The 27,074-nt window shown below is 35.2% G+C and overlaps 1 protein-coding gene across 21 annotated transcripts in view; it reads right to left on the bottom strand.

Moving 5' to 3' along the window:
- Nucleotides 1-27,074, bottom strand: part of ADGRL3 (adhesion G protein-coupled receptor L3) — a 943,166-nt gene that overhangs the window by 177,501 nt on the left and 738,591 nt on the right. For 13 of the 21 annotated variants that reach the window (XM_070791494.1, XM_070791493.1, XM_070791500.1 and 10 more), the window contains 3 exons: nucleotides 17,399-17,701; nucleotides 15,009-15,112; nucleotides 2,477-2,662 (listed from right to left, as the gene is read on the bottom strand). In XM_070791494.1, coding sequence (XP_070647595.1) covers nucleotides 2,477-2,662; nucleotides 15,009-15,112; nucleotides 17,399-17,701 — 593 coding nt within the window. The remainder of the gene's footprint in view (nucleotides 1-2,476; nucleotides 2,663-15,008; nucleotides 15,113-17,398; nucleotides 17,702-27,074) is intronic. The other 8 variants (XM_070791495.1, XM_070791502.1, XM_070791499.1 and 5 more) reach the window with 1 other exon arrangement.

The following is a 27,074-nucleotide window of genomic DNA, read 5'->3' as shown; positions in this document are numbered from 1 at the left end:
AGTTCCATTTATTGAGAAAATAGAAATGCATATTCATTTGACTCGTTGATTCTAAGGGACAAATACCAAGAGATAAGTAACTTCTGATTAAAAGAATGTGATTAATCTTCTGATTTATCTCTGTTTTTATTTCTTGAAGAATTTCTTTTAATGGTTTTGACCAAAAGATTTTACACATTTTAGAAACTTTTGTGGAATAACAAGACTGTATTTATTTATTTGCATATAGAATGATGTTTTTTTGGGAAAAAGATTAACAGCAACTCGTATTCAGTACCAAATATTTTTTTTTTCCTGGTGATAAAATGAATTATTAATACATATATTTGTTCGGTTTAAATAAATGACTGCAAAATTTATAAATTAGATTGTAGTTTTCCTCCTTTTCTAGTATTTTTTTTCCTTCAGTAGCCTTGATTGTTGAAGGAGAAAATTACCCATTTTAAGAAGCAGTTACTCTGATACCTTTTGTGTGGCTAATACTCTCTCAACTTTAATTCATACATTCTTCAGTGAGCATAGAGTAGTTACTCCTCTAAAGAATTAAGTGAGTAATCAGTACAAGTAAATTGCCAGTGTTGTCATTGGATTACTGACTAGCATCTTGGTTTAAAAGGTCTCTAAACTCTTCAGAATTTCAATGTGGAGCACAATTGATTTGTACTGAGTTGACTTTGCAAATCTGTTGGGTTATAACTGCTTCAGGGAACAGTGGGAACCACGGGAAATGGTAGCAAGCCAGGAAGCATGTGAATAACCTTTGCCATCCCATCTCTTTACCCCATCATGCAAATTAACATATGACAAACCACATTATATAAACAACTGAAAAGAGCTAAATAAGAAACAAAAGAGAGCATTAAAAAGCTTCACAAATGGAAATTTGCCCATTATGTAGTTATTTAATATTCAGACTAGGCAAGCTGATTAGCTGTAGCCTGTTAGAATGTGACATTAATTGCCAGCTTTACCTGATATTGCCAGACATCAACATCATTTATAAATAAAGATACAAAATATTCTATAACAAGTAGTGTTATGGATATGTAGCATTAATAGAAATTACTACTTCTAGTACATTATAATAACAATAGCTGGCAGCGATATTCATTAACAGCATCCAGTAAACCTTGGTAAAATCACAGCATGCCCAGATTACATAGACAGCTGTGGATTATATTCTGTCAGGGGCTGGGCTGAGATTCTATCATGGATGTGAGTGACAAAATAATTCCTTTTCACTCAGCATGAAAATAACCAAAAAAAAAAATACCTTAGTAATAAATTCTATCTAACTGATAAAACTGAATCTATTTTCTGAGGATGAAGTTGCAGAAAAAACTGCTGGATAAAATATCTAGCTTTTTTTTTTCTTTAATGTCAAACAATCATCATTTTAAAAATGTCTTCCATCTCATGATACTCTTAGTCAAATAAGACAGAAAAGAAATAAACACAACAAAGACCACTCTGTAAAGTTATTTTTTCATTCTAAAGGGGAATATTCATTCAGTGAATTCCATACAGGATATTAGTCTGTTGCTGCCAAATTCTTGCTGTTTGAAGTATCCCTGATATTAAGATTATCCCTGATATTTAAGGCCTTAAAATCCAGTTTCAATAACTGATCATCTTTATTACAAAAATGCCATTAAGAGAATATATGTTATCTAATGGCAGCAATTCTATTATCTTTTCACAATGTGAAATTTTGTTACATAAACGATACTCCTTATAAATATATATAAAACATATTTTATACATTTAAGTAAATACAATGCTTATATCTGTATAAGTTATATACCAAATGTTTACATATGTGTATATAATGTATATAAACATATATTGTAGATTTATAGCTATAAATTAAAACACATAAAATTCCTTACAATTTAAAAGCATTTTTATTACTTACAATTCAAAGTTGCTGAAACACATTAAAACCTATTAAGTTATAATGGTAGTGATGCAAAATAAGTTACTTAAAAATAAAAAGGAAAATTAAAACACTTTGTCCAATGAGCTTTTAAATGTAATATGAATTAGGTTAAATTATTTTTTTAATCTATAATGTATTATTTATATCTTTTCTCACTGTTATTTTCTAAATTTCTCTTTATTGATTAGATATTTGTTTTACTATTAATCATATTAATAAAGGCTTGAAAGGGATAAAAAAAAAAAAGAAACAAAAGAAGCGGCATTTATCTATATTAACCATGTCAGAATTTAGCATCCAGAACAGAATTCTACAGAAAATGAATTATGATTCAAAATATATGCAAAGAGATTATCATTTATTGTTCCTTAGATTGAAAGTCAAATAAGGGCATTATTATAATGAGACAGTGAAGTGAATTGAATATAGCTAGCAGTTTTCTTTAGAATGATTTGATTTTATGGAGAGGGAAATTAATCAGGGAATTCTCACTGATTTTACTACAACTTTAAAGATGCATGTAACTAAGGTCCTTACCTTGTTCAAACTTCGTGCAGCACTATCTTTTCCACCTGGAGTCAAGTTCCGGAGCTGTACATCTAGGAGGCCTACCAACTGATCCATGGCCCGGACAGAATAAGTGATATCTCCAGCATTCAAATGATTTCGTGTCTGTTCAGCCAGTTCTCTAGCAATGTTGGCGGCTGTCTCTCCAGATTTCAACTACAATTTTGAAAACAGAACAAAAAGGAAAGAGATCTTAAGTAATTTTATTGGCTTCTTTGGACAATTGTTTTTGCATATGTTATAATCATTGAGGTAAGTAAGTTATTAAACTCCCTCTTTATTTGGTATACATTCCCTGAGTTTTCCTGCTAATCCATTATTTTCTTTAATAACTAACTTGAAAGTCATGCCTTTAGGAAGCTCCTCTTGAGGACTCTAACTTCTAGAAATGATTCTCACTTTACCCATCTGAGGGGTTAAGTCTAAGGTTTGCCCAGTGATTTTTCTCTATGTATTTCTAAATTGAACATTGATGAGTTTGTGTTGTGGACAACTGTGTTCTCAGAGGACAATACAAATTTTCCATTATGTCTAGTTTAACACTTAGTTCACAACGAATACTCACTGTCTGCTAAGCTCTGTGAAAATGTAATTCCAAATAAAAACTCTGCTTTTTAAAATGGTCTTCATCTTCTTACTAAGTAAAAGATTTCACCCCCATGTACTTGGTAGCAAACTAATGCTTAGTTTCTAGCATTTTCCTTCTCTAAAACTACATGCTGATTTTTTAAGTATATTCTATAAGAATTGTTCAAATTGTCAACAATCCAAAGATGTTAAAAGAGATAAAACTTATATGCTACGATCACTTGAACAAATTTGACAGCTTTGGGTAATAAGATAGGAATATATATTAATTTGTAAGGAAGGCTTGTAAAACTTTTTTTAAAAAGGTAAATAAGTGTAATTTTCCAAGTTATCACGTCCTTTATCTTTTTTAAAATTAAACTAAAGTACAATTATAACACATTTATGCAATATAGATATAGGTATGCAATGCAAAAATAATGAGTGTCTCTTCTTTTGACTCTATACATTCCCATTTTGTAGAGATTGTTAATGGTTCGGCATATATCTTTCCTAATTTTAGTCTGCCCTACTATTACTTATACAAAAGTGTCATTATTTAGAACATTTTCTTTGCTTCTCTTTTTCTGTTTTTAACAGTCATATATAGAATTTAGGATCACAAATAGAAAGGGCCTCTCTTTGTAAGGCTATCTTCCTAATCGATATTCAGAAAGCTGTAAGGGGTACCCTAAAAAACTCAAACTGCTTACCACTGTTTATGCAGGGATACTTAATATATTTGTAGCAGGACCAAATGTTAAAGAAATAAATGAATAAATTGGAGCAATTGGAATACCTAAATTGTTAACAATCACACTCTTAAGTTTATATAAAATCCTAATTCAAATACGCAAAAACAGCTTAGTAACCAAGTGTTGACAAAGATTTGTATACATATGACAGTCATAAACTACTACTTGATGTGTATATTTGTATACTTCCTATGTAAATTATAGTGTCTATTAAACTCTGAAATTTGAAGACTGTAGAAGACAGAGATTTTTCTTATCACTATGAGCAGTAAAAAAATAATCCCACTGTTATGAAAGGGAAATGTTCAAAGATATTCATTCCAGCTTGCTTATAATAGAAAACAAAATGGGTTATGTCTGTACAAAACTGGACATACATATAAAAATTATGGAATACTATAAACAGCTTTGTAATAAAGAGAACAATATTGTTAACATCAATCTTCAACATGTAATATTGACTTAAATGCAAGTATAAAAATTATAAATATATACTAATATATATAGGCATGGTATTTGTGAAATATGAATGCTACTTGAGTAGCATATAAACATGCTATGAAAAATAAATATTATATGTAGATATTTTGTATGTTTATATATATATATGTGTATGTTTAAACACGTAGGACAAAATTGAAAGATGGAAATCGAGAGAAGAATCATTTTGTTCAATGCTTAAATTTTATAAGAATATATAGTGTAAGAAGAATATGTTAAAGTATTATATGGTTAATTGGTATTTTTAAAAACTTTTAAAATGAAAAAAAGAGAAAAACACCTGCACTAAGTTTATTGAATTTGTAAAATATCAGGGCCTGAAAAACTAAGATACTTGTAACACCAAATGGAATACATTATAAGGTTCAAGGATAAATGTGTAACAGAGTCAATGTAGATCAAAGTAGCATTCATGACCCACCTATGGATCGTGAAAGTACTTTGAAGCAGTCACAAAGTGACATAAAAGTGATTATAATCCATATATTTAATCATTATATACAATTTAGAGCTATTTACTGGTAATCTATTAACTCACTTAATGATTTATAAAATTCAGTATTCATTAATTAAATTGGTAAAATGCTAGTATGCATAAAGTGTTCAGATTCATCATTCCATCAATTAAGTCTAAACACCTGATACAATTGCTTAGCAATGTTACAAAACCCCTGTGCACATGAGTATCCAGATAGCTGGAGTTCCTATAATATTCCAAAGGAATATTCTTTAAATCAGTGCACCATGCACAGAGTCTTGCATTTGCTATTGTGTTCCACCTATGCTGTTCTCATAAAAATGAATATATTTGTGAAATTACTATTGTTTTAGTTTGTTAAGCATTGTGCTCTTGTGTAATTGTTTTATTACCATTGTTACTATTATCATTATTATTGTATTGTTTGCTTCTATGTCTTTATTACCACATAGTATTTTTTCTATGAGAAAATGTCAAGGCATATGGACCTCTGGAGTCTTGTGATTCAGTTAAATGAGTCCTTTTGGAAAAAGGCTGGGATCTACTAGAATAAATAATAGGCTTTAACACATTATCTTCAAAACTAAAGATTCAAGTACTGACTTTCATTACAGCTATCAGGGAACATTATAAAAAGAAAAATTACTTAACAAACAGAAAAAAATAATAGGTATTTTCATATTGCAATTCAATTTATTTTTTTGGTTCTGCGTAGTTGTACAAATGTTGTTTTCAACATTAAGTATTATAATATTGGGGTAGGATATGATAAGCTAAAAAAGAAGGCCTATATAATTCCCTAATATAAATATTTAAATTTTTAAAAAAATACAGTAATGAAAAAGCTGAAAATATAGATGACAAGTCAAAATATAACTGTTTTTAACATAAAAGATAATGATGTTGCCAATGTATGTGTCAATGACAGATAGTGTGTTGTTGTAAATGGTGAGTCAAATACAAAAATCATCAGTAATTTATCTTAAAAATAGTTATTATGTTTTAGCATTCAAGAAGTGTTTATTTATGAAGAATAAACTGAATTAATTCCACTAAAGAAGTCTGGAACTCAAGGTTCACCAACAAGAAAGCTGCAACAGAAAAAAAAAAAAAAAAAACCTAAAGTACAGATAAATTATAAAAAAATGTTTAAAATAAAAATGTGAAACCATATTTAAAGTAAAATAAAAATGGATATAACTAGTTATTTATTATGATCCCCTTTTCCTCTTAAAATTGAAGAAACTGTAGTAGTAATATTAAAAAAATTAAAAAATATTAAAAAATATTTCATTCATTAAACAATCATTTGGACACTTATTTCCTAAAGAAATAAAGTCAAATGTTATATGTAGTTTTGCTCACATTCAGGAACCTCACATTCTACTGCTTGGTATGCGGGGTACATAAAAGCAGATGGTATTAATTCAAAAATGCAATTATAAGATAATGTCTGTGAGGTTTTATGGGAATATAGTACAGGGGTAATAAAGACATGGAGACTATGTAAGAAAGCAACAGAAAATATCAAATAAGTTGAAAGTTAGCAGACAAGTTGAGAGTGACCCAGTAAGATAAAATTCTGATGGGGACTGTGGAGGGAGCCAAGAGGATGCTATATAAGTAAGTGATGTCTAGAATAACCATGCTTTGGGAAGATAGGGTACTAAAAGTGGGAAAGAAATTAAAAAAAAAAATTTTATACCTTTAGAATTCAATCTACTACCAACATAGCATAAATTGTGTATATGTATACATGTACACATGTATATATACTCATACATATATATATATACAGTTTTAAAGAATAAAACATTTCTAATTTCAAAAACTGTTCTATCATTCTATATGTTCATTTGTTATTTAACCACAATTTGAATTTCTATGAATAACACTATACTAATGTCTGGGGATAAAATGGTAAATAAAGTGGTTTCCCATAATAGGATCTGGAAAGAGCTATTAATAAATTAACTGCACAATTATTTAATTTTAATTTTTTTGAATTCAATCCAGAATCCCAGTGCAGTTGATCAAATTTAAAGACAACTTTTTTGTGTTTTTTTTTTTTTTAATATTTGTTTATTTTTGGCTGTGCTGGGTTTTTGTTGCTGCTTCCAGACTTTCTCTGGTTGCCGTGCACAGGCTTCTCCTTGTGGTGACCTCTCTTGTGGAGCACAGGATCTAGGGCGTTCAGGCTTCAGTAGTTGTGATGCACGGGATTACTAGTTGCAGCTCACAGGATCCAGAGCGCGGGCTCGCTAGTTGTGGCACACGGGCTCAACTGCCCTGACACAGGTGGGACCTTCTCAGATCAGGAATCGAACAGGTGTCTCTTGCATTGCAAGGCAGATTCTTAACCACTGGACCACCAGGGAAGCCCTAAAGGCAGTTTAGCCTGGTGTTTGAAGTTAGGGAATAATTTAGGAAATACTTCTCTGAGAAAGAATGTTTAATCTGAAGACAAATAGAAAAGAGAAAATTAGGTTGGGATGAGGATAGGAGCTTCTAGGCAGAGAGAGAAGCTTTTAGGAAAGAGGTGCAGGGAGACTTAAGGGCGCTGCACGAGGGTACTTGTGACTGGGGTTCAGGCAGCTGGAGATACGAGCAGGAGCAGAGCAGTAGTACCACTTGGAAGGTGTGATGATGATTTTGAGAAATTGTGCCAAGAGCAATCTGAAGGTATTAAAGAATCTAAATAGGAGTGGTCTACTCAGGCTTATGGAACTCAGTGGAATGGATTAGAGGGTTCAGGAGTGAGTGAAAGGGGACCTACTATGAAGCTAACACAGTAGAAAAAGCTGTTGTGGATTAGGGTTGGAGCAGCAGGGAAAATGAAGAGTGGCCTGATTTGGTAGAGATTTACAAGTACAGACAGGCTTACACTCTGATTGGATGTGTGAGTGAAATGAGAGAGAGGCACCAAGAGTCATTTCTAGGCTTCTTGTTAATGGCAGTGATGCCATAAATTGGATTCTCCCATAGCTACTATTCTTTGCACTCAAAGATGGAGAAGCTCTATAGTCAGCAAAAACAAGACCAAGAGATGACTATGGTTCAGAGCATGAACTCCTTCTTGCCAAATTCAGACTTCAGTTGAAGAAAGTAGGGAAAACCACTAGACCATTCAGGTGTGACCTAAATCAAATCCTTAATGATTATACAGTGGAAAGGAGAAATAGATTTAAGGGACTAGATCTGATAGAGTGCCTGATGAACTACGGACGGAAATTTGGGACATTGTACAGGACACAGGGAGCAAGGCCATCCCCAAGAAAAAGAAATGCAAAAAAGCAAAATGGCTGTCTGAGGAGGCCTTACAAATAGTTGTAAGAAGAAGAGAAGTGAAAAACAAAGGAGAAAAGGAAAGATATGCCCATTTGAATGTAGAGTTCTAAAGAATAGCAAGGAGAGATAAGAAAGCCTTCCTCAGTGATCAGTGCAAAGAAATAAAGGAAAACAGAATGGGAAAGACTAGAGATCTCTTCAAGAAAATTAGAGATACCAAGGTAACAATGCAATGATGGGCTCAATAAAGGACAGAAATGGTATGGACCTAACAGAAGCAGAAGATACTAAGAAGAGGTGGCAAGGATACACAGAAGAACTGTATAAAAAAGATCTTCATGACCCAGATAATCACGATAGTGTCACCACTCACCTAGGCCAGATATCCTGGAATGTGAAGTCAAGTGGGCCTTAGGAAGCATCACTATGAACAAAGCTAGTGGAGGTGATGGAATCCCAGTTGAGCTATTTCAAATCCTAAAACATGATGCTGTGAAGTGCTGCACTCAATATGCCAGCAAATTTGGAAAACTCAGCAGTGGCCATAGGACTGGAAAAGGTTACTTTTCATTCCAATGCCTAAGAAAGGTGATGCCAAAGAATGCTCAAACTAATGCACAATTGCACTCATCTCACACACTGGTAAAGTAATGCTCAAACCTCTCCAAGCCACGCTTCAACAGTACATGAACCATGAACTTCTAGATGATCAAGCCGGTTTTAGAAAAGGCAGAGGAACCAGAGATCAAATTGCCAAATCTGTTGGATCATCAAAAAAGCAAGAGAGTTCCTGAGAAACATCTATTTTTGCTTTATTGACTATGCCAAAGCCTTTGACTGTGTGGATCACAGTAAACTGTGGAAAATTCTTCAAGAGATGGGAATACCAGAGCACCTGACCTGCCTCTTGAGAAGTCTGTATGCAGGTCGGGAAACAACAGTTAGAACTAAACACAGAACAACAGACTGGTTCCAAATTAGGAAAGGAGTATTTTGAGGTTGTATATTGTCACCCTGATTATTTAACTTGTATGCAGAGGACATCATGAGAAACACTGGGCTGGATGAAGCACAAGCTGGAATCAAGTTTGCCAGGAGAAATATCAGTAACCTCAGATATGCAGATGATACCACCTTCATGGCAGAAAGTGAAGAGGAACTAAAAAGCATCTTGATGAAAGTGAAAGAGGAGAGGGAAAAAGTTGGTTTAAAGCTCAACATTCAGAAAACAAAGATCATGGCATCCATTCCCATGATTTCAAGGCAAATAGCTGGAGAAACGGTGGAAACAGTGGCAGACTTTAATTTTTGAGGCTCCAAAATCACTGCAGATGGTGACTGCAGCTATGAAATTAAAAGATGCTTGTTCTTTGGTAGAAAAGTTATGACCAACCTAGACAGCATATTAAAAAGCAGAGACATTACCTTGCCAACAAAGGTCCATCCAGTCAATGCTATGGCTTTTATGGATGTCAGAGTTGGACTATAAGGAAAGTTGAGTGCCAAAGAATTGATGCTTTTGAACTGTGGTGTTGGAGAGGACTCTGGAGAGTCCTTTCGACTGCAAGGAGATCCAACCAATTCATCCTAAAGGAAATCAGTCCTGAATGTTCATCGGAAGGACTAAATTTGAAGCTGAAACTCCAATACTTTGGCCACCTGATGCATAGAACTCACTCATTGGAAAAGACCTTGATGCTGGCAAAGATTGAAGGCGGGACGAAAAGGGGAGGACAGAGCATGAAACGGCTGGATGGCATCACTGACTCAATGGGCATGAGTTTGAGTAAACTCTGGGAGTTGGTGATGGACAGAGAGGCCTGGTGTGCTGCAGTCCATGGGGTTGCAAAGGGTCGGACACAACTGAGTAAACTGACTGACTGATAGCTACTATGACTTTAAGGTTCAAGCTCAATTCAAAGGTTGCCTATCCAGATCAGGCCTGCATGAATCATAGTCTTTCCAGTGGCATCCAGAAGCTACTCTTTTTTTTGATTGTCCTATTTATTTCACTCACCACAGTTATTATTATCTTATTTCCATACAAAAATATACACATATCTTACATCTGCCTCAAGTCTTCTATGCAAAGAAGCAAGACTGAAATAGTTATTTCGCTTATTCTAGCTTAAAGACATCATTACAATGTCTATCTCTAACAATTCTTTTAATAAATTCTGCTAAAATTATTCCTCAGAAATAAGTACATGCATACTGAGAAATCTTATAAGTTTTGTGAGGATTAGTAAATTAATGCCTGTATTGAAATGGTGGGATTATACCTAAGGCTTGAATAAAGGAGGGGAAACCCTGCTGCTGTAGTTAAGGATAATAATTATGACAGAGATGGATACTATTTGCATTTCAAATTTTAACACAAGAAAAAACCATTTTATTTGAAATAAGCTTTGACATTTCATGGGATTTTATACATCAAACATTAATTAGGTGGCAAAACAATTCATGGAGGAGTTACAGTGTTTAAGTACAAAGCTACCATTTCTTTGAAAGATCTACCTATTTTTCTGTGAATCTGAGCCAAGTGGGTTTATAGACAATAAAATGCCTCTACCTTACAATTGAATGTAGGCTAATTAAGCTTGAAGATGTGGAAATGCCACAAATCTCTGATAAAAATAATAAGAAATTTACTTTTATTCCATAGTAGATCTATGGGTTCGAAAAGAATGGTGAAATTAAGATCCGGGTACAAGATTCAGCCAGAGTTTCAGAACAAACAGTTGGTTTATTCTGTACTGTAACCTGCACCTGGGGCTTCCCGGGTTGTGCTAGTGGTAAAGATCTCGCAAATGCAGCAGACATGAGAGATGTGAGTTCGATCCCTGGGTCGGGAAGATCCCCTGGAGAAGGGCCTGGCAACACACTCCAGTATTCTTGCCTGGAGAATCGCCATGGACAGGAGCCTGTAGGGCTACAGTCCATAGGGTTGCACAGAATTGGACATGATTGAAGCAACTTAGCACGCACATAATATAAAACAGCAACACCATTTCTAGATCTACACATCCTTCTTTAGAAAATGCAGGAAGAACCTTACATTATCTCAAAATCTGTCAGTAACTTGTGTGCAGACAAAAGAAAAGATACTTTAGTTTGCTAGAAACAGTAAGACTATTTCCCAGTAACAATTCAGGTGTTTCTTTTGCATATAATACTTGGACCAGTTAATGAAGTAGGAAGCAGATCTCACTTTACATGGAAATATTATAAATATGGAGGGTCTTCACATTTATAATTTCACAGTTTTCAATTGAAAAAAAAGATATGAGGGATTATAAAGTACAATGAATTCTTTACAGATATGCAAAAATAGAAAATATAAACTCCTTTTTGAAGACTTGAGTCCAAACTACAGGTCAAACTAAAGCCAGAGATTATGGTTTCAGTGAACAGTCTTTGAGAAAGGTAAGAAAATCAGATATTTCATCACATGTATCTGAGAAGGCAGAGCTCTAAACTAATTTGTTGGCTTCCATAAACAGGAAAATGTTTTTAAAACATTAATTTGAAGACGTATGTACTCAGCTTCACTATCTAATCTTTTTATCCAACCATCTATTTATCATTGTATCTACCTTTCTGTCCACCTGCCCATCGATTTGTCCACTCACTTACCAGTTTCTCCTTCTTTCTCTGCCCCTACACTTCCCCATTGCTGCTGAGGTAAATTTTCCTTTTTGTATTTTGCTTTTCCTTTCTACACAAATTTGGCTTTTTATTAAATCTCATGACTATGAAAGTATTATGGCCAGCATTTAACAAACTTCTTCTGACTTTAAAGGCTTACATTTTCTCTAGTGAAATGTAATCTACTCTATAATACCACTCAAAATTCAATCTATCATTTCACCCATATGAAGTGGCCTGACTTCATTTGTGAATCACAAAATGATCAAAATTCTGTGCTTGGTTCTTCCCTCTTTGCCTGACTGCAGGAAGAAAAAACACAACTAATTTCTTAAGAAAAATGATAATGTTTGCTTTTTCCAACTAAAGTGAGCATCGTGATCCATTTATTTATTCATATTTGCAGCCTATAATGGTACCACAAACTTGGGTAGGGGAAACTGAATATACTGTTCAAATGAGAGAATCACTCCCTCTTTATTTTTCCCCATCTATACTGTTATTGGGGGTAAACAGTGTTCCTCTACTTTAAAAATTCTCAGAACCACAGTGAGTGGAGGAGGGGAGGAATAGATCAGATACCTATTTCACTTTAAGTTTTTCAACATGACATAAAACATAAGAAAAATGGGGAGGTCAGAGCAGAGGAAAGAGGATGGAGCAAGAGAAAGGAAGGAGGGAAGAGAGAGGCAGTGAAGAGAGGAAGAGAAGGATGGGAAAGGGAGGAGGGGTGAGAGAAGTAAAGAAAAACTGAACTCTGCTGGATACTTTCCATTTCTTAAGTCAGAGAAGACCACTTTCCATCCTCCTCCATCCTTTTCTCTGTCTTAAGAAATGGACTTACATGATACGTTTAAGACAACATCTCTCCCTTTGGCTTTTGTTTGGGTTTGGCTAGTGGGGAGGCTTGGAGAAGGCAATGGCAACTCACTCCAGTACTCTTGCCTGAAAAATCCCATGGGCAGAGGAGCCTGGTAGGCTGCAGTCCATGGGGTCGGGAAGAATCGGACACGACTGAGCGACTTCACTTTCACTTTTCACTTTCATGCATTGGAGAAGGCAATGGCAACCCACTCCAGTGTTCCTGCCTGGAGAATCCCAGGGACGGGGGAGTCTGGTGGGCTGCCGTCTATGGGGTTGCACAGAGTTGGACACTCTGTTACCAATTTTCCACCATTCCTTTGATCTGGCAACCATAGGCCTGGGGTTGGGGAAAGCTCCATCTGTGTTCCTAGCATTGGAATTCCTCTTAATCCCTTGCAGTTCACCTTTGTTCCCTCAATACCACTGTAAACAAGTTTTCTGCCCAGGTTCCATCTGTTTGCTGTTGGGACTTGGGTACTGAGGGAGGAAACGAGTAAAAGGATGAATTCTGTGGAAGATGTTTTGGGAAGGAGGGAGAGAAAACAGAGAAAAATCACTATGGGAAGTGCATGCAGATTCTCTCTCAGAGGTTTACAACATCAATATTTAAATATGTTGGAGTTTTGTGGTAGCCTGTTCAACTACCATTATGTTTAATGAATGGGATAAATAGTTGGAGGTATAATGGATACACCAAGGAAAAGAGTGGAGACAAGTGAAGAGAGACTAGCCAAGTGGGTATGGGATATAAAGGCCATCATGATCTATTCACTGTGTAGCTGGTATTGTTGCTAAGCATGACATCTTGTTAAAGGTAGACCCAGTTAAACACCAGCTCCAACGCTGACCTGGCAATAAGCACATAAGTCGATTTGCAGGGATTAAACGTTTGACAATTCTACAAATTTATAAGTAATCTAGCTAAGGCATTATAAATTTCAACTATCTAAACTATATAATCTTAATATATTTTTACAGATGCTATAGGAGTATACAGAAACCTTCCAAAAGAATGGAACATATCTGTTATAAAATAAAAACATTCCATCCCTAAATCAAATGGGCAACAACTGTCTGGTCTTTGCAAGGAACTGTGTCTTTTGTCATAAGATTAGAAGGTCTGCAGAGGAAAGGAAAGAATTAAGCAATGTTATCAGTTAAAGTCACCGGTAATTTCTGCAATGAAATACGCCAACCATATTCAAGAATTATCATGAAAACACAGCTTTCCAGGTGAATTATTGCTGAATTAATGTTAACCCCAGGCTAAGTATGTAGGGAATATTTTTTAAAAGTTGCTAATGTAAGGTGATATGCTACTGATCTTTTACTCTGATCACATCCAGTAAGTTATTTGCCCTGGGGTCTAAGCTACATTGTAATAAAATCAAAGAACATAAAAACTGTGGCAGGAACAGTACTGAAATTGGAGAAGCATCATTATGAATAGCAACAAGTATGGAGATGCATATGTAAGAGGGTAACTGGAGTCAATATAACCACTGGTCTTCCATGATTTAGGGTAAATAGATAGTTATGGCTCATCTGCTAAATGATCTACTGGGTAGATATTTATGGATTATTATACAGTATATTATTGAGGATAAGCCTGGTTAAAAACAAATAGAGAAAAGAGCAAATGGCACAGACAGGCTTTTAGTGAGGCCATCACTTGTAATATTTCTCAGGAAAAATCTCTTTCAAAAATTCCTCAGCATAGCTAATGTGCTATAGAAGGACTCTCCATTTTAGGAGTGCATAAATCTGCACAAATTGCTATAATAAGGATTCATCCCATAGCCCTTTTGGCATAAATGCACATCTGGTCTCTGTTTGTAATGAAATCAATTCAAAGCTCCACAGTGCATTAATAATAAAAATGTTCAACATATTGCAACCAAATAAGCCCTGCAAATTTGAGTCTGCAAGATTCTGTCACACATGTGTATACTTTTAACACTGATAAATGAATAGGTTACAGAACATTTATCAAATGGATTAAGATTCCAAAGGTAGATTTTTTTTCTTTTGGTAATTATTATTTCCACAGGAAAATCCATATGTATGAATACTAGAAGCTTTTGCTTGTTTGATTTATAATACCTCTTGGACTTTTATATCTGTAGTTCACAATACAATAAAATTTGTATTAATAATAAAACTATTATAAGCCATAATGCCAGTTTAGGGGAAATACACAGATTTGCCCTTTATGAACAAAAAAATTCTAGAATTAGCTCACAGCATATTAGAACTGTCATTAAATCTTGAGTTAAAATAAAATGGGAGAATTTTTCCACATTAATTAAAACAAATATTGACTATTTTGTTTTTAGCTGTTATGTTCAACAACCGAGGATCTAGAACTGGCAAAGCCTTCCTTGACAGTCACATGGTTTACCTTCTGTGTTATATGGTTGACCCAAGGAGAAGAACAGTTGCTAAGGTCTGGTCCCTGGGGGTCCCAGATTCCATCAGGAGCCAGGCAGAGATAAGTTGATACTCCTAAAATAATGAGAGAAATAGGTCTGCTTCAAATATTCAAACAATCTTCATTATAATGACTTTATGTCCATGATATTTTTACATATGAGCAAAAGATAAGATTGTGATCATTGAACTGAGGTAATGACTATTAAAGTACCATTTACAGTACCTGGCAAGCAAAGCAACTATCATTAGAAAATCATAACACAACAAACACTCAGTATTTTTAAAGCATTTACGGACAACTACACCAGGTACAGGGAATAATTTCATGAATTAAATGAATAAGCCTCCATGGGGCTTATTGCTTGAGTTTTCAGATGTAAGGTAGCAGCTGAGTCATAAAGGAATCACTCTGCAAGGTGGGTAAGGGCATTCCAGGCAAAGGAAAAATATGGTGTCTTTGGGAATCAAGTGTTTTGAATTGAGGTCTGCTGGGTAGGGGAGTTGTATTTAATGGAGTTGGAAAGGCTGGCAGAGCCAGATCGTAAACGCCCTTGTCTGTCATCTGCGGGTGTTGGAAAATCAATGAAGGCCATTAAGCAGAGGAGACAAATGGGCTGATTTAGGTTTTAGAAAGATATCTGTGGCAGCAGGATGGAGGATGAATTTCGGGGAGTGATGCGGGGGCTATGAGGAAGCTATCACAATAATTCAAGTGAGAAAAGACTGTGTGGGCCTGAACACAGGATCAGCACAGGGGACAGACAAAGGGTAAAAGTAAGACCACAGCATAACACAGTCACCTGGGAGGGAGGGTTTCAGGTTTTCTTTAAATCTCTTTCTTCATTTTCACAGAAATATAACGAAATATTTCTGTAGGTCTTTACAGTTTGCTAACTGCTTTCAAAGAAAAAGTACTTCACTAAGCTCTACAACAAACATCTGAAGAAGTTGGTGCTATTATTATTTCTCTTTTAGAGATAAAGGAATTGAGTCTAAAATTAGGGAGACAGTTCTAGAGAAATTAAAAATGTTTTCTGATTCCAATACCATAGAAAACAATGGGACTAAACACTGTGCACCTTCATAACGGGAAGAACGATTTCAGAATAATTTTAAACACTTTGCTGAAAAAAATTAAATGTGCACTTTTATAGAAATCAATATGCATCTTCTGATCTTCCCATCACTTCATATACCATGGAATTCAAAAGTACACGTCCACATTGAAACTTTGTTAAGACAAACCTGTTGAAGTAATCAAATCAATAAAACCCAGAGACAGAGTCCTAACAATGTTAGTCTAATGACATCTATTGCCTATTTGTTTTATTTACATATTTTATGGAATAATTCAAATTTTATGCAGGGTATCAAGTATTAATTTTATGATGATTTATATGTAACAATAAGAAATCAAACTATTTCTGAGTTTGGGATATTATGAATTGTTAAGCGTGAAAAAAGCAGGGGGTGGGGATGTGGTGGTGGAGGGCAAAGAGCTATCCAATTCTTGACTGTTCCCTACAGAAAACGATGCAGGATTGATGTCTCCAGTGGTTGCTGGGTAAGAGGAGGTTGGCTCCTCCCAGCATCATCCCTGACAACAAAGAGCCTCTGATTATTAAGGCCGGCTATGAGGACTGGTAATAAAAGATAGTTAAATCTTTTCTCTTGTTAAATGATATGTAGTTCCAATGATTATCTAATATAGAAGTCCTCAGCCTAGTTTTGTGTAATATATATTTGATGGTAACAAGCATGAGAACTAGTGCCCACCAACCCAGTGATTTAACTCTGAGCTTTTGTGTAGAAGAGCTGGCTCTTTGGAACTTGTGCTGTGCCGTGTGTAGTTGCTCAGTTGTCCAACTCTTTGTGACCCCATGGACTGCAACCTCCCAGGCTCCTCTGTCCATGGGATTCTCCAGGCAAGACTACTGGAATGGGTTGTCATGCCCTCCTCCAGGGGATCTTCCCAACCCAGGGATTGAACCCAGGTCTCTCCGATTGCAGGTGGATTCTTTACCATCTGAGCCACCAGGGAAGTCCCTTTGGAGCTTAATTGAAACTTGACCTATAAACTGCACGGCATGGGTGAGAACTACTGGTCTCATAAATATTACCAGCAGATTCTCACCTGTGACTTCTTTAGGGTGCATTCTCAAACTCTGGCAATATTTTGCTTTCAATTGTAATTCAGCTGAATCCAGAATGTAATCAAATGTTAAAATATGTCATGAGAAAAAACAAACAAACAAACCCCAAACCACACCGACAACAAATAAACAAGACAAGAAAATGCTAGTAAAGCAAGCCAAACTAGCAATACACCTTTAGCTTAGTTTTGCAGGACAAACTTACCTATAGTTCCTGCAGGGCATGGCTGCTTCGCCATCTGTCCTTGACGCGTCTTAAACCACATGATTTCACGAGCTTCCACAGCCTCACAGCTCTCTTCCAGAGCTGGGATTTGGGGCGATGCTGATGGAAGGTGTGTGGTAATGTCATTAAGCACCTCGATAGCTGGAGATGGGGTGCTGGTACTCCGGTTTCTTCTTCCTGACACTGAGGGGGTGGTACTCCTGCCTGGGCTCCAGGTTGTGGTCCGAAGGGTGGTACTGGTGGTGGTACTTCCCGTGCCAAGAGGTCCTGTGGTAGAGATTTCTGAAATAAAATCCAGAAGAAAACACCTGCATTGCTGGTTCACAGTAGGACCTAAAGACATCCTAATATGTCAGAAGTCTTCTTTATTTGACGATTCAAGGAGCTTTAAACATGGGAAAGATAAACCAATGTCAAAATTTGAGAGTGCCACTTGAGTATCAAAACAAGTCATTTGACTAATGTTAAATGTAGTCTTGTCTGTGGTTCTCTTCGACTTCAATTATAGAAAACAAAGTTACAGCGCAATTCAACTCTTCAGTAAGCTTTAAGAAGCTTCAGGACTTTTCAACAATTAGGGGATTAAATATTTTAAAGCCCTCTCTGTACCATTTTCAAACTCAGTATAGATAGGGAGGGAGCTATATACTGAAAACAGTATTCTTTCCACATTAACTGTAACATGAGTTTCTAAACTGTTGCAAATAGAGGAGAGACCAAAAAAAAAAAAAAAAAAAATCAGAAATTTAAGTGCTTACAAACTAAAAAGTAAAAGAGCAATTCTGAATCTCCTTAACACAAATTGGAGTAGCTTGGTGATTTTACTCTGATGCTGTTAAAAACTGACCCATTGTATCAGAACTTTCAAGCTTGATATTTGTTGTTCAGTCACTAAGTCGTGCCTACTTTTTGAGACCCCATGGACAGCAGCGTGCTATTCTTCCCTGTCATTCACTATCTCCATAAGTAGTTTCCTATTGGTGTGTTCATAAATTATTTACTAACTAGATTTTTTTAATTGGCATTTTCCCAATGTACTCCAAAATCCAAATGAAAGTGGTTATTCCCAATGTACTCCAAAATCCAAATGAAAGTGGTTAGGCTATTTGACGAAATATTAAGTGAAAAGTGAAAGTGTTAGTTGCTCAATCACGTCCAACTCTTTGTGACCCCATGGACTGTATCCCGTCAGGCTCCACTCTGCACTGCATTCTCCAGGCAAGAATACTGGAGTGGGTAGCCATTCCTTTCTCCAGAGGATCTTCCCACCAAGGGATTGAACTCAGGTCTCCTGCATTGCAGGCAGGTGCTTTATCATCTGAGCTAACAGTGAAGCCTAGATATTAACAGGTTATTAAATCTATAATGTATACAAAGGAATGTCCTAATAATATTATAGAAATAACCACTGCAGAGAATCATCTTTCTGGTATAATACAGTCAGATTCCCATCATAGGAATACAAGCATATACCAGCCCTCCACATACATACACTGCTTTTCTAACTGTAAGGTTAGAAACTACTCAGCCTCACTTACAGGCAACAAACAGTAGGGGCACTGGCTCCAGTCAGATTCAAAGTATCTCAGGATTAAGAAACTGTAGAGAGTCCTGTGATGAACCTTCTGTTTGCCATTCATGGTCTGCTTTACTGTGCCATCAACTAGACTCTGCTAATCCAGCAGAGTTGCCAAATCCATCACAGTGCATTTGGGGTATAAAACAGGACAGAGGTGCTATTTGCTATTTTGTTTTCTTGCTTATTTTTCTGTTTCCTCTCTTCCTCCTTTTTCTCTTGTGTCTCCTCTCTCTATGGGAATGGTAATGTTCATAACTACATTTACTCAAAGTTCATACAAGAAAGCAGAGTATTCTCTTTTCCCTTCTTTTGCCTTATACACATATACTTAAATTGTCAGGTCTGGCTGATTCTGTCTCATTAAAAAACTTTTTTTTCTTCCCAGTCATCATTACCTACGCTCAGCCTATCATCATCAGTGAATGAAAACAGCAGTCTTTTAACATTTTACTAATAAAAGCAAAAAATGTGAACAGTAGTATTTCACTAGCTACTTTTGCAAAATACAAATTCAGGATTTATAAAGTAAAATTATTGACCCAGCATTTAATTCAATTCAAATATAAAATTTAGCAACATATTTTAAAATACTAAGTGAAACTGAATTCTTAAAATAATCAACAGTAAAAATGATTTTAATATATGTTTTTTGCATATAAAATTATCTGGATGTTTCAAAAAGAAAACATAAAATTAAGAAAATTTAATAATAAAAACTTGAAGTTTAAAAATTATGTATTGATATTAATTAATGTTAAAATTAAGTGATATAATTTTATTAATATTAAGCAATAGGTTTAAAAATGTGTGTCAGTGGTGTCATTGCTGGGATGTTAACACATTTTCTGTGCAAATTTTTCCAGCTGATGGAAAAAGTTCTTTTTTGACTTCTTACTGCTTGATGGAGTAGTAAGGCAATAGTTAAAAATCAATTTCAAGTTATCTTTTCTGATTCCAATTTCAATAATGCCATCTCTCATTTGGACTTTTGAAGGAGCCGTTTTGAATAACAAATTTTTGAAAGGAACTGTAAATCTTCTCATTGATAGTGAGCTACAGTTTTTGTTTCAAGCAAAGCATTTTGAGTTCTTTGTCTTCTAGTTCAGTCATTGATTTTCAACCGTCCTCCTTTTCTTCTTGAGAATTATGTAGGTACTAACGAATGCTTTCTGAATAAATACATCCTTCTTCAGTTAGATATTTTAATTAACATACAACGCTCTGAGAGAAGAGATTTGTTTGCAATCATGTTTGCTCTGATAAAGATGCTGCACCATTACATGTGCATCACATGTGTGGTGAGAAGATTCTTCAGCTTACTGTGTCAATTACATGGTTAATGCACAAGGAGTAATGACATTATCACAAGATTTTGCTTGCTATAATTCCAGACTTGCCAAATTTGAATGTATTTGTCTTTTAGCATTGATTTAATATGATCATTATGCTTTATTTAAATGATCCAGATTTCAGATTTTTAGCGACTACAGTATCCTACCAAACTATATTTAGCAATAGCATCACATAATGAAAATCAATGTTCTTTATTTTTCTTTAAAATTTCACTATCCAAACCATTCTCTACCTTTTGCCAGGGGCATTCTTAGGGTATACACTGGAATAGGTGACTCACCAGATTAAAATCCTTGAATGTTTTCCATCTGCCTTCCAAACAAAGGCTGATCGCTTTTTCTTCATGCCTATAGCCCTTAGGAGTTTCTTCCTTCAGCTCATGTACAATGTTTTTTCATCTTTACTTCTTCTCTTAAACCATAGGAAATCACCAGTAGTTTCCCAGCTGTCCTGTTCTTTTGGCCCCAGGGTCTTTGCATATGCTACAGTATTCCTACCCTCATTTCCATCTGATAATTCCTATGTATTCTGTGGAGTTTGGATTGGATACAATCTCCATCAAGAGACCTTTTCAAATTTAACATGACAGGATTATGTGTTACAATGTGTTACGAAAAAATTATTTTCTCAACTTTTAGCCTTGTGTCTAAGAGTTAATAAGCTCCCAGCCAATATAGATGACCATCAGGGATAGGTCAAGGAAGCAGGGGAGGGCCCCACTGTAAAACTTCACAATAGATAGGAATGGATAAATGGGGAAAACAGCAAGCAGGGCATCTAAGAATATCTACAGTTGATGGGCTGGAAAATATATTTTATCAATGCATTTTACTCTCCATTAAGAAAATTCTTATCTCAGAACAATCATATTTAAATTGAATTATTTTTGTGAAGCATTAACACTGATAAAAATTATATTTTTATGTTTAATTTGTTATGAAGTACATTGTAAGGACTTCATTTAGTTTAATACAGAAATACTAATGTTAAGGATCAGTATAGAACTTTTTCCCTCAGAGCTGTGCTTCAGAGAGATGTCTACAAGCAGGGTCATATCTTTCTGTTTGACTTTAAGCAGAATAAAAGTCTATTTCCAAAGCTGTCTCTGATCCTTCATCCCTTCCCTTCCATTTACTGCCATGTAAGACTTCACAAGGGCTCTGCTCAATGCCAGCTTTTGGAAGAGTAAGTACAACTAGTGATATATACATGTTGTGGCCAGCACCCAAGAAACAACCTTTTATTGGTAGATGCTGTGGGGAAAGATCTACATTTATTAAAGAGTGTTACCAACACACTTGGCAAAGTAAATGACAGAGAACAACAGATTAATAAACATTTACTATCAGTCATGGTATTGCTGGAGAAGGGACTGGAAACCCACTCCAGTATTCTTGCCTGGAGAATCCCATGGACAGAGGAGCCTTGTGGGCTACAGTCCATGAGGTTGCAAAGTGTTGGACACACATGACTGAAGTGACTTAGCACAGGACATGATATTGTTATTTATTCCTCAACACAACTGAGAATTATTGATTGCTTACCACGTGCTGTTCTAAACACTGGGATACTGATATGAACAACAAAAACAACAAAAAGTAAAAACTCCTGCCCTCAAAGAGCTCATATTTTAGTATGATAAACAGGACAGAAATTAGAATATATAGCATATTAAATATTTAAAAGTGCTAATGACAAGTAGAAAAGAAAAACGGGAAAATAATCAGAAGTGTTAGAAGAGGGAATTGCAATTTTTAATAGGGTGTCAGGTTTTGCTTGGCTGTTAAGGTGACAAGGAAGACCTGAAGGAAGTGGAAGACTGAGAGATGTGAATAACGGGGGAGCTTTCCAGGTAGAGGGAAAAGCATCTGCAAAAGTCTCTATGCAGTGAGATGGCCAGTGTGGCTGGAGCAACATGAGGGAAAACCAGTATGAGATGAGAGCACAGAGGTGTTGAGGGACTGAGCATATAGGACTTTACAGGTATGGGGAGGACTTCAATATTCACTCTGTCTGGTGTGGGAAGCCACAGTAAGTTCTGAGCAGAGGAAAGATATGATCTGACTTAGGTTCAGTTCAGTTGTTGTGTTCAAGAGTAAATGAAATGGAAGTAGGGAGAACAAGTTCCTATGTGACCATATATTTGAGGGTTCAGTGGTGATGAAGATGACTGGAATACTATGGGTCACATGCATACAGACGAGAACATGGGGCTGTAAGAGAGGTGATGGCTTTTGAGTATGGATACTATGCTCCTCATTGGTACATACTAGGCCTTCAATAATGTTGGTGGAATTGAGTCAATGCCTGAGTCTTTATTTTAACAAAAGAAGAGTTAGTCCTTCTCAAGTAAACTCTTCTTCAGCTTCATCTCGAATACTATTATTTACTTAAAATTGAAACGACCACATAGACATATTAACTTCAAACAGTATGAACGTATTTCTGAGAATTCCTGAGTTATAATCAGCAGAGTTATGTTGATTTTCTCATTACAGTAAAATTTCCAGAAGTTTTGATTTATGAGAATATTAAGTACATTTTGTTGGTTACAAAACTATGCACACACAAAAACTGGGGGAATAAATTCAACTGAATTGAATTTACTGATTTCTCATCAAGCAGCAAAACATTCAGAGTGTAATGCTGCTGAATTGGTATTAGGATTTAGAATAATTCCTTACTTACAGCCTCAATATTGTATTTTATTTCCCTAGTTTTGACATCATTGTTACTGAATGATGTAACATCAGTAACATCTAGTTACTGAAGTTATCACCTAATATTTGCAGTGACATATGTTTTATTATTAACTTGTGAATTGTAGTTTACCTATGAAGACAAAGTGGTTCCAAAATATATGGGTTATACATGATTTATTTATAAGTATGAAGTTAAATTCAGGAAAAAGAAAATTATTCTGTTTCTGGAAATGAAACACTCAAAGTGAATAGGGAAGAAGAGCTCATAATTTAAGCTCCAGTTTTTTTTTTTTTTTTTAAGAATGTAATTTTAGAAACTTTGATCTATTGCAGATGCTTAAAGTAATATATATGTTGTCATCCCTGTTATATATGCACAAATTCCTAAGAAACTGATAAAATGTAAGGCCTTTGTTCAAGGTGGCTGAAGTTCTCAGCTATTTGTTTTGCTGTTTATGTCTAGAGTCTGGAAAAAAGAAGGTCATTAGATTGTATTCTAAGCACTTTCTTAAAAGCAACAATTAAACAAACTCAAGTATTTTTTTTTTTTTTTAACCAAAGAACCTAACAGTGACACAAATGGGAGATCCAACTCATTGCTGGAATAGGAATACAAGATTGAATATGACATGGCCCCTCTCCTCAAGGAGTTTATAGGGTAGGGTAATCAGGCTTATTGTACTATGAGTTGTAGACAGTCAAATCTTGGCTCTTCACTGTGCCTATCATCTCTCTAACACTGATAAGACCACTAAACATTTCATTTTCCTCAGGTAATTAAAATTATAAAAAAGAAAGAGAGCTGCATAATCGTCATATAAATGATACTTAATTTCAAGTAAAAACATAAACATTCTTCTAAGTCACTTAATAATCAGCATATAGATTACAGACTTGATAAAGTAATTCATCCTTCCAAAACCACATTTAAACTCTTCAACTCTATAGCTTATTGAATGCAAGGAAATTTGATATTCTACTCTCTTTTCCATACAAATATACTATCTGACATATATTAAATACTCAGTAATTCATGATGAGTGCATGATATAATAATTATCTATGCTTTATTTTGAAAGTATGTTCAGATATATGTATATATGTAACTGTATCTCATTACATTAAGGTTTCAATACAGTTGGATTAAATAATTTAATTGTTCATTCCAGATTAAATTTTGTATGATTTAATTTACAGGAGTTTCAAACTTTTACTTCCATAATATTAAGCCATAAGATTAGTATCAGAAAATACAGACCTAGACTCTTGAGAAACTTACATATTTATATAGATACTGGTAATTCCATTAATTTCCTCTAAAATAAAGGAAGGGGTAGAAATTGTCTTTATTGTTGTTCAGTTGCTAAATCGTGTCTGGGTCTTTGCGACCCCATGGACTCCACTATTCTTGCCATAAGAACCCCATGAACAGGAACAGCATGAAAAGGCAAAAAGATATGACACCAGAAGTTAAGCCCCCCAGGTCAGAATGTGTCCAAATACGCTACTGAGGAAGAGTGGAGGGCAGTGAAAATGACACTCAGTTGTGGATGTGGGACTCCCTGGTGGCTCAGATGATAAAGAGTCTACCTACAATGTGGGATACCCGGGTTCGATCCTTGGGCTGGGAAGATCCCCTGGAGAAGGAAATGGCAACACACTCCAGTACTCTTGTCTGGAAAATCCCCCGGACGGAGGAGCCTAGTAGGTTACAGTCCATGGGGTCGCAACAAGTTGGACACGACTGAGCGACTTCACTAATAACTGATAATGTGGATGTGTCTGGTGGTGAAAGTAAAGTCTGATGCTATAAAGAATAATACTGCATAGAAATTGTCTATCTTGAGAGAATTAAGTGTTTGAATGATTAGGCCAAGGTATTTTCTGTTTTATATTCAAGAAAAAAATTCAGGACATTTATCTCTAAGGCAAATGTTTTGACTAGTCCTCATGTTGGGAACTTAGTAATTTCTCCTCACTCAAATATATACCAAATAGTTTATTTTCTTTTTACTATCATGCCAACCATGCCTACTGAACACATTCCAGATAGTATAATAAAAACCTCCCCAGTTTGCTTTCTCCTGGTGATTTTTCTTTCAATAAGATGGAGTCATGCATTTCACAGGTAGTAATAAATGGATCAGAGAAGCAAATTGTTAGGAAAAAATTACAATTTGGAATAATAATTTTGAGGTTTCTCTACTAAAATATATGGATATACATATATATATATACACACACACACACATATGCATAAACATACACAAATACATGCATATGCACATCTCACATATATTTTAAATTGCTAGGGAAACAAGCAAATAAAATGGATACTGATTATACTGAGTTTTTTTTTTTTAACTCCAAAAGAATTATGTTCATTTTCAGAGGCCTATGAAGAGAACCCAAAGGCTTCATAAAACAGTATATTAAAAAATTTAAAGACACTGAGGTGTACTGGAAAGAACATTCATTTTAACTTCAAATATTGGATAATCATCTACTAGCTGTGTGGATTTGGTCAAGTTAATTCTCCAGAAAGCAAAAATTAAAGCTTTAAAGATGTGGATTCCTATATTCACTTGAATATAGGACATACAATATATTACATGTTATAATGTGTTCAAATTATTAAAAATAATACAGACTTACAATAGATATTCAGCAACAATCCCGGTAGATCATCTGGTAAAGAGTCTGCCTGCAATGCTGGAGACCCTGGTGTGATGCCTGGGTCATGAAGACTCCCTGGAGAAAGTATAGGCTACCCACTAAAGTATTCTTGGGCTTCCTTGGTGGCTCAGATGGTAAAGAATCTGCCTGCAATGTGGGAGACCTGGGTTCAGTCCCTGAGTTGGGAAGATTCCCTGGAGGAAGGCATGGCAACCCACTCCTGAATTTTTGCCTGGAGAATCCCCATGGACAAAGGAACCTGGTTGGTTCCAGTCCATGGGGTTGCAAAGAGTTGGACACAACTAGCGACTAAGCGCACACATAACGTAACATTATTATAATCAAATTCAGGTTATCCTAACATGCCACTGACTCTGTTTCAGGAAAGTTATAAACAGCCACCTAATTTAGAAGGTTGAACTATTTCCTGAATTTATATAACAAGAACTGAAATTAGACCAGCCTGAAGTATAGTCATAAAGTTTATCTTTTTCACCTCAAGCTCTGAAGGACATTTAAAACCCCACTAGTAATCTACTACCTAGTTTATCCAAACCAGCTTTAGAAAAGATATAGGATATTGTTACTTGCACTCCAATGGGAAATATATATATATTTTTTAAGTAAGAATAATTTAAATAAGGAGAAAATATTTCTTCAAAATTATTTGTCTGCTCTGTGGTATTTCAGAACATGAAATTTGGGAGCATACAGGGTATAACAAATCATTTTATCCCAATAAAGTTAAATTCAATAATTAGCTTTAAAAGTAAAATCGGAGGGATTTTAGTTTCAAAGTGGAGAGAAAAAGGAAATCAATATTTTAAATCAATATTCAAATATATGATATGAATAAGATCAAACTACTGTAAAATCAAAATTACAGATGGCCCACATAATTTAGGAGTCCACAAATCATAATAAAATTCAATCAGTAGCTTGATCTCTTAGAAGCACAGCCTGGTCTTTATATAGGAGAGTGCCAAAATTTTGTAACACTCTGCAGGCATGTTTTAGACACCTGATAGCCCAAAAGCCCCATTAAAGACAGGCTCTTGCTGTTTTGCCCAACAATGATTCTCAGTGCCTGCAACAGCCTGGGACACAGAGAGGCTGTTCAATTAGTATTTGTTCAATAAAAGCACTCTAGCATCAACTGCTTTGATTCATTACAAAATCTTAACATTGGGACTCGCAAATGTGATTGTCATTGAGCCTAGAGGACATTGCCTTTCTTGTTCTTTACTATCATTCCATTCTAACCTAAGCCTATTCTATTATGATAGCCTTTTAGAACTCTTTTTTATTTTGAAATAAGCATAGACTCATAGGAAGTTGCAAAAAA

The sequence above is a fragment of the Bos indicus genome, chromosome 6, assembly GCF_029378745.1.
Source record: "Bos indicus isolate NIAB-ARS_2022 breed Sahiwal x Tharparkar chromosome 6, NIAB-ARS_B.indTharparkar_mat_pri_1.0, whole genome shotgun sequence".
NCBI lineage: Eukaryota > Metazoa > Chordata > Mammalia > Artiodactyla > Bovidae > Bos > Bos indicus.
The sequence above is the reverse complement of the archived record's forward strand: the minus strand, read 5'-3'. Positions and strand labels throughout refer to the sequence as shown.